The sequence below is a fragment of the Pinus tabuliformis genome, chromosome 4_1 (genome assembly GCF_031772625.1).
Source record: "Pinus tabuliformis cultivar Carrire ecotype Pingquan chromosome 4_1, CPIR1, whole genome shotgun sequence".
NCBI classification, from domain to species: domain Eukaryota; kingdom Viridiplantae; phylum Streptophyta; class Pinopsida; order Pinales; family Pinaceae; genus Pinus; species Pinus tabuliformis.
In genome coordinates this window covers 361,488,012-361,497,131 of record NC_142303.1, presented here as the reverse complement: position 1 = coordinate 361,497,131, position 9,120 = coordinate 361,488,012, and the positions used below count along the sequence as shown (strand labels likewise).

The following is a 9,120-nucleotide window of genomic DNA, read 5'->3' as shown; positions in this document are numbered from 1 at the left end:
AAATTCAATATTTTAAATTTCTTTTAAAATACTTTACATTGCAATAAATTTTAACTAAATTTTGAAAAAAAAATATTAAAATGGATTACCTTAATCTTTCATGAAATTAAAAGAAAAACCTAAATATAGCACTAAATATTTATGAGAAACTTATTTAATATTTAAAATTAATTATCAAATCTGTTTTTTTCTTTTTTTAACTTCAACTTTTTTATGAATAAGTTTGGGATGAAGCAAAATATTTCTTGATTTATTAATAATTATGAAATTATAATTATTTCAAAATTTTAATTTAAAATAAATAAAATTTAATAAGCTAAGATTTAATAAGCCAAAATCTAGTAAACCAAGGTCAACGCCAATACTGAGCTTAATAGTTAAGAACATCTTCAAAACTAAAGAGGTAGAGTATGTATGTCGTCATAGACTTAATAGCAGGCTTGAGTGGGCCTAATGGTTAAAAGCATGTGTTTCCTCGTAAAAGGTCACAAGTTCAAAACCAGAGGGGGTAGAGTATGTTGCCTTAGTAGACTTAGCAGTCAATAGCTATGCTGAGGTGCGTCCATTGTCCCACAAAAAAAGGGTATCATAAAATTAAATAATAAATTTATAAATAAAATTCTCTTAAAATTGAATAATAATAATATAAATAAAATTCTAACTCTAACTTCCAGTAGTTCCTGGAAAATAAAATAAAAAATTGAGTTTTTACAAATTCGTCGCTGGAAAATAATTTTCTTAGAACAGTTTGAGTTTATCCACATAGGTCCTTGCTGGAGAAACGAGTGATGTTGCATATTCGAAATTTTTTATGTGGCTGAACGAAACTGGCGAGATATAAATGTACGATGGAGGAAGCTGCGTGCAGAATATTCCGTAGAATCCTTTTTGTTTTCTTCGTCTGTGCAAGGGAGTGTCGGGTTGGAAAGGGATGCGTGATAACCTGCATGGTGGCTCCTCCTCCCACTCGCCTGATGATAACAAGTATCGTTCTCCGGTCACATTCACCGTTTGGAAGAAATCACTCCTCTTCAATGGCGAAGGCTTCACAGTCTTTGATTCTTCCGGAAATCTGGCCTTCAGGGTCGATAATTACGCATCCAACGTTGAACGTGAGCTCTTCCTCATGGATGCTGTGGGGAATGTTCTACTCACACTGCACCGTGACAAGGTATTGTAATATCTCTAGGGGCTACACTCATCAGAGAATTTCACCACTTTGATTAAAATTTCAGTAACTTCCTGGCTAGGTACCTTTCATATGGATTAATTGTTTTGAATTGGGACTTCCAGCGATTCAGTTTGAGCCAGATATGGGAAGCATTTAGAGGAGACAGTGTTGGCTGTGGGAAGCCAGAGTTCAGTGTTATTATAAAGTCTTCTTGTTGGCTCTTCTCAAGCAAAGCCCTAGCCAAAGTGTTGGTTACTCAGGCAGAGAGAGAAAATTACAGAGAGACTTGCCATTACGATTATCAAATCGAGGGATCCCTCTGTAACCCATCTTCATTCACTATATTCAGCGCCTCTCGTCAAATTATCGCTCAGGTTTGTTATATCCATACAATGATTGATATACGTAAATATATTGACAGAAAGTGAAGGACATGTTTGGACAAATATGGAATTAGTATTAGTTCCTTCATTGGTTCCTTTGGTGGCGGACGCAGGTAAAACCAAAAGAAGCGACATCTGAGATAATGTTAGGAGACGATGTACTCGGACTTGTAGTGCAGCCTGGAATAGATCAAGCCTTCGTTATGGGACTCGTTATTATATTCATTCAGGTTATTAGCACTTAAAATAAGGAGCAGATAGTCCATGGCCAGCAGCTCAATTGTTGGTGTTAATATTATGTAAATTATAAAGTGTAAATTTCAAATAACCATGAATCTGACAAACCAGGTTACTACCAGGTTACTTATTTAGTAATAAGGTTGGTGCCATTTCAATATCCATGATCATCCGCTGAAGTTTGCATTGGCAAAAATATAAATATTTCATTGGAAGTAAATGTCACCGTAGTTTTCTGGTCAAGCGCATGTGCAATGTTGTAAACTACGTCATGAATTTTCTTTATTATTAGTGAGGACAGGTTTCTCTAGTTATTTGTGCAGAAATCCAATGTAAGGACGTGCTTTTCTGGTTATTCGGGAAGAAATAAATTTTTGGAAAGAACACGTCCGAATCCCAAATCTTGCTGCACATTTCTTTCATTTGCATCGCAGTCTCGTCGTCGCTTCTTGAACCGCATTTCATGGATGATTTGATGGGTGCTACCAAATCAATATGTGCGTTGTGCAATTTTGGAATGTCCGCCTACCTCGATACTCTCCAGAAATAGCTGTTTGTGGATGCCTACCTTGATGCTCTCCAGAAATGGTTCGTCCAAAATTATTGGAAGAAGATAACTTGACCCTCTGTGGCTTACTGCAGAGTCCTGGCTTCATTTAGCTTGCATAATGACGAGGTTTATTTCCTAGGTCAGAGGCTTATTAATGTGGTTACATTTAAGCCACAGAGTCCTGGCTTCATTTAGCTTGCATAATGGCGAGGTTTATTTCCTAGGTCAGAGGCTTATTAATGTGGTTACATTGTATATGTTTATGGCTAGATTTATACTTGTTTAAATCTAGTGGTAGTTGTTTAAATTTAAAGGTCGGACATATATAACTCAATCACATTAATGGAATGGGTTTATGGCTGGGGAAATATTGGTTGTCTTTGCATAAGTTTCATGTCAACACTGCAAGTCGCATAAGATGGTAATTGGACATCCGATAATACATTCAAGTTGTCACGTAATTGAAACAAAGTTAAAATAAACATATAATTAACAAAAAGTTGCATTACAACATAGTTGGAAAACTTGACTATATCCAAAAATATACTGTCCTAAGAGAGGCCAGGCGGAAGACAAAAGGTTGTGAGTTCAAAATATACCATACATATGCTAAAATGCAGACTTTTAAGGCCATCAAAGCAAGCCAAGTAAATATGAAATTGCGAAACTAAAGACATAACAAGAGACTGGGAAGAGGAATCTTCTTGCAACCTAGATCGAGTCCTTGTTGACAGCTGACTACCCACCCTCTTGCATGCAAAACACCCCTCTTCGGGACTGGAGATCCTTCTGAATAAATTGCTAGCAAACCTTCTTGAGAGGAGAGTCTGTTAGGAGATGCTACATGGAGGATATCCTGGGCGAGGAGTCGAGACAACCATGGTTAGCCAACATCTATACAACCTTGTTCCCTGTTATTCAGATGTGGGTGGGAATGATGACCAGGATATTGGTAATTTGAGAGGAGATTCATTGTAGTAATTCTTCAAGTTGCCAGCTTTTGGAAACTTTATACACAAGAGTACCATTTTGGAGTTTGTGGAGCATATTGACTATGAGCTAGGAGTCTCCTTCCACGAAGAGCTTGGATAAGCCTTCTTTTTGCACTATTTCCAATCCTTTGATGAGGGTTGTAAGTTTTGCAACATTGTTGTTATTAATGCCAAGTATCCTAGAATATATGAAGAGTGGAAGGCCAAGGTGATTTCTAAAGGTTCCACCATAGCCACTTGGACAAGGATTTCCTTTTGAAGTAGCATCAAAATTTAGTTTGAGAAAGGAGAGGGGCGGCGAGGACCATGAGGATGTGATAGCCAAAGTAGGCAATCAAAAAGAGGAGGGAGAGAGGGGAAATTGGAACAAGGTTCCAATTATTAAGGAGCCTAGCTTCATGGCCATCTGCTTCCCAATATTGAGGGGACCAAGGGAGAGCGATAATGGTTTCACTAATGTTCCTTTGGATAATGCTCCAAAGAGAGTGAAGAGGAAGAGAGGGATTTTTGAAAATGCGTCGATTACATTCCTTCCATGTCACCCATAGCAGGCAACTGAGAGAGAGTGTCTAGATGCAATTGAGAATGGGATTGGAGAAGGCATGATTCCTCTATTGAGAAATGGTTTTTGGAATGCTAAGAGGGTCTCGATCTGAGCGATTAAGGAAACCTTCCAATCGAAGCTAGAGGAAGTTCGAATAGGTATAACTATTAAATAGATGTTCAATACTTTTAGAGTTAGAACCATAAAAAGAAGGAAATTTTTGGCCAAATATTTTGTTTCCAAATGTTGATCTAGACACCTTCTACTGGTATTTCTTGATGCCCCACTCCTAGATGATATGCTTCTAAGATAGTGAAGGAGCCTTTTGAACTGTAGCCCCATTAGAGTATCCATCTGGGAGGAGTATGGGATTAATCCTCGTTGGAGGTTACACCAAAACTAATTCCACTATTCCTCCTCTAGATTGGGATGCCATTATTCTTTTGGTAGCGATAGCCTCAACTATTGGCTTGTCTCAAGGCATTTCCAATAGTCAGTTATTGTTATTAGACCTTGTGCAGTCATTTGTAGGTGTAGGTCATCCAGTTGTTGCCGATCTCAAAGCTTAGGAGTTGTTGCCATGAATCATCCAAGAATAGAGCGGTGCTCCCATCCTTTACATCCCAAAAGCATTGTTATGGAATTAGGTACATTCCTTTTTTGGCCAAAGTCCATATGAATGAGCCAGAGAAGGGAAAATGCATTCAGATGAGATGTCGAAGGGGGGTGTGAGGGTCATATTTCCAATTCCATGTGCATTTCCATATAACTAAGCCTCCTTGTATCCATCTCCACCATGTTTTGGATCCTAAGACTTTTTACATGGTGGTGGAGTCACGCAAGCGCAATCCTCCTTTTAGTTTTGGCAACCAAAGTTTGTCCCATGCCACTGGGGAAAATTTATTTACTTTTTCCCTAGATTGGCTCCTCCCTAGAGGAAAGAGTGTTGTATCCAATGAATTTCATGTAGGATCAAGGCTAATGCCATGTGTAGAAATTATAATGTAGATTTTCAACTGCTTATCAAATTTTGATCAAAATCACAAGACCCAAATCTACTCTATTTGTGGAATTCAATTCACAATTTAGAACATCAATCACAAACATGCAATGAGGAATAACACACATGCACACAACATTTTTTTTTAGGAAAGCAATCTGCTAAAAACCTCAATGCCTCCTTACATTAATCTGATCAATAGAGATGTATTACAATTGCTTTGCTCAACTTAGCACAACTTGCAAGTGAATAACCTATCTTTCTGCTCACTCAGAAACTCTGACCCAGACTTAGTCAATTTTTGCCTCTACTTGAGCCCCTATTTCCTTGTGTAATTTGAGAAATTAGGCTCCTATTATTTAGGAATTTCTCCAAAATGGATTGCGTAATTACCAAGGTCGATCATCTGCTTGCATGAAATACCTGTACACTCAAGACTAGTTTACAACTAATGTTACACTACCTTGGAATCTCCACAACAATTGGGGAACTCAAATTCTCTACATGGACTAGCTATTTTGGGTTGATTGATCAGTTAACTAAATGATCATTGAGTTTTACTTAAGTCCCACTATTTAACTTACCTTCCACTAGTTCCTCCAATAGTTAGAACTAGTTTAACTGAAAACAACTTGAGATAACTAACCTTGATTGCTACAAATTAGCAATCACGCATGCTTAACTAAACTCTAACTCCTCCAAATCAAATTTACTGACCTAACTAAATGACAAGAGCCATGTCACCTCAGTTAACTACATCCAAGTTGTCTACTTATGTGGAAATTCAAATTTTCTCAATTTAATCAAGGCGAAATCAAATCGAGAATTTATTGTTGCATTTTTCAACACTCCCTCTCAGCAAGAAATGGATTATCAAACACCCCTATCCTGCACCTATGGAACTCGAACTTCCCTCTTGACAAGACCTTTGTCAAAATGTCAGCATCTTATTCCTCTTTCGGAATGTACTGAAGCAACTTCATTTACCTCTGCATACAATCACGTAAATGGTAATACACGTTATCTATATGATTGGATGGATCATGAAATAAAAGATTCTCAGAGAGCTTGATGCAACATTGATTATCACAGCAGATCATAGTTGGATCCATCCTCTGACCAAATAGTCCCATAAGTATCTTTCTCAACAAGATCGCCTCACATGCTGCTTGACTTGCAGCCATGTATTATGCTTCTGCCTAGCTGAGCACCATAGATCTTTTCTTCCTATTGTACCAAGAAAATACTGCGGACCCAACACTAAAAATTCCATTTGATGTACTTTTTCAGTCTAATGGACTCCCTGCCCAATCTGCATCTATGAAGCCACATAGCTTCACTCCCTATGTCCTTCTGTACCATAGTTCAAACTGGGTAGTGCCTCTAAGGTACTGTAAAACATGCTTAGCTTCCTTCAAAAATAATTTGGTTGGCCTAAACATATCTTTGCTCAATTGGTTGACTGCATAACACATATCTGGTCATGTGTTCACAAGGTACATTAGTGAACCCGCTAGCTACAGATAGATGGTAGCATCCACTTCTTCACCTGAAGTGGCATCCTCCTTTCTCTAGTTGGTCGCTAGAGGTGTCTCCATGTGGAATATTTACAGTATCTAATTTGCATACTTGCCTTGAGAGACAAATAGTTCCCCATCGATTTTCCATACTTACAAATCGAGGAAGTAGTGCATGAGATCCATGTCCTTCATTTCAAATTCTCTTGCAAGGTCCTCCTTGAAAGATTTGATCAACTACTCATCACCAATTAAAATTAAATCATCAACATATAAGAAAATAATAATAAATTTACCTTCTACCAAGATATGATAGAGGTTTGCATCTACCTCAATTTTGGTGAAACCCAAATTGGTAAGATAGCTATCGATCATGGTTTACCAAGCACGTGGTGCTTGTTTGAGACTGTACAATACTCGCTTGAGTCTGCTCATGTGAGACTCTCGGTCAAAATTCTCAAAACCTTATGGTTTCTTGATATACACCTCCTCCCCAATAACCCCATTGAGAAATGTTGTTTTTACATCCATCTGGTGGATCTTCCAACCCATCTACGCAACCAGAGAAAGAATCAATCTAAAGGATGAGTACCTTGATATAGGAGCAATAGTCTCCTCATAGACAATTCCTTTAACTTGAGAGTACCCCTTGGCCACAAATCGGCCTTATACTTCTCTATGGTTTCTTCTGCTGCCTACTTAACCTTGAAGATCCATCTCAAACTCGTAACTGATTTATCTGCTAATCTTGGGACCGCTTCCTAAACAATGTCCCTTGCAATGGATTCATATTCCTCCACCAATGCACCAACCCATACACGTTTCTCTACTGCTTCCTCAAACGAGGATGGCTTAGTATCTACAAGCTCAGTCATTAGAGCCATGTATCTAGTGTACTAATCAGGTGACGTTCTCTACCTGTGAAAATTTGAAGCAACACCCACATTCTCCCTTGCATCTTGCATAAGTTCCTCAACTTCCTTTTTTATTTTATTTTATTTTCTTCCTTCTCTAGATGGTTCTACTTGAGTGGTTGTCTCCACTCTCTTCTCCTTAATTTGTGGCTTCTGAGGCTCCTCCTTTAAAGCAAAAATATCCTCCTCTTGTGGGATCTGAAGCTCCCTTTCAAGAGAGAATCACATTGCTTTCTCCTCATCAAGTTTTACATCCCTTTGTACAACTGTCATTCTAAGGGATGACATGGCAATAAACAGAGGCTCCAAAAATCCTGAAGTGTGAAACATTTGACTTTCTCCTTAAGAAAGCCTCCTCCGGTGTAATCCATGCCCAAAGTATAATAAGGACTCCAATTCTGAAAATAGACTACTGTGTTGCATATTTCTACCCACAAATACAATGGTAGGCCTTGGTCATGCAACATTGACCGTGCTTCTCCCATAATGCTTCGGTTCTTCCTCTCAGCCACCCCATTCTTCTATGGGTTGTGGGGTGTTGTCAACTCGCCAAATTCCTTCTTTTGCACAAAAAATTTTAAATTCATTCGACACATACTCACTTCCACTATCACTCCTGAGAGCTTTCACCTTCTTTCCCGTTTCTTTCTCCACTAGTGTGTTTGGTGAGCTCCAGTATTGTAGCAATAATGCTACAACTCCTGGGGCTTCCTGTCTCTTAATTTTATCAACCCGGTAGTTCGTACAAACTTTGAAGCGACAGTGCTATATGCACAAGTACTAGCTCTTGTCGTAGTTGTCACTTGGTCAGCTGGCACAAGTCCGCTAGGGCTCAAGCCAACTTCTATAGGCTCTCAGAAGAAGCTTGCTAATTGATGGACGAAAGCTATTCTCAAAGGAAAGCTACTTTACTTGACAAAAATGGACTGAAAGCAAATCAAAGCATGTAAACCTAGGAAACCCTAATTTGACTAGTCTAACCTCTATAATGCAAAGAATGTGAATGAAACTTCTACCAATGCTGTCATTACCTCTAATAAGTGAAAATGCATGAATCTAAGCTGCTTGCATCTTAAAAGACATGTTTTTGTATTTTTTCTTTAAGTGGATGGAATGATTGTGATTTTGTGCTTATTAGGGTTTGGTTGTGCAGATGGGATGGAGAAGGAAGGAAAGCGTGGGAAAGGTTGGGGAGGCTAGGAGAGGTCCCCAGGGATCCTTAGCATCCGTCCACAGAGGTTCCTCACGTTCAGAAGCTCAGCAACCGAGTGAGTGGCCTCCTACAGGATGTCTGCAGGGGATCCTCCAGGAAACTCAGAGGTTTCTACAGGAAATCTACAAATTGCTACAGGATGACCTACCGTGGGTGTTTGAAGTGATGGAGGAGTGATGGAATGGTAGGGGGAGATATGTAAGGTAGGAATAAGGCTGGTGATGGCTCAGGAGTGGAGAAGTAGGACAGGGAACGAGTGTATGGAGTAGGTTGGAAGATAGAGGGCTATGTCAACGAAAGGGGTAAAGAATGAAGTTACGTGAGGAGTGGAGGAATTTGGAAGATAATAGAGTGGAGCAGTGGTCAAGGATGTGGTTGCATGCATGATCAAGATGAAGGAGAAGGTAATGGAACGAGGGAGAGCAGTGTAAATGAAACAAATGCTTATGACTGTCACCAAGACGAAAATGCATTCACCTAGACTACCTGTGCTATGAATTCAATGAACAGCAATCCAAAACGCGAAGAGGAATGTGCATGAAGTGGTGATGAAGGTGTGTGGTGCAGGTGTGAATTACATGGAAGCATCTAACATAACC

General features: G+C 39.0%; 1 protein-coding gene across 1 annotated transcript in view; it reads left to right on the top strand.

The window, feature by feature from the left end:
• Positions 1–931: 931 nt before the first annotated feature.
• LOC149175804 (protein LURP-one-related 5-like) overlaps positions 932–9,120 on the top strand; it is a 67,521-nt gene continuing 59,332 nt past the window's right edge. Inside the window, exons 1-3 of the mRNA XM_089421248.1 lie at positions 932–1,171; positions 1,294–1,545; positions 1,668–1,784. Of these exons, the coding sequence (XP_089277374.1) occupies positions 932–1,171; positions 1,294–1,545; positions 1,668–1,784 (609 nt within the window). The remainder of the gene's footprint in view (positions 1,172–1,293; positions 1,546–1,667; positions 1,785–9,120) is intronic.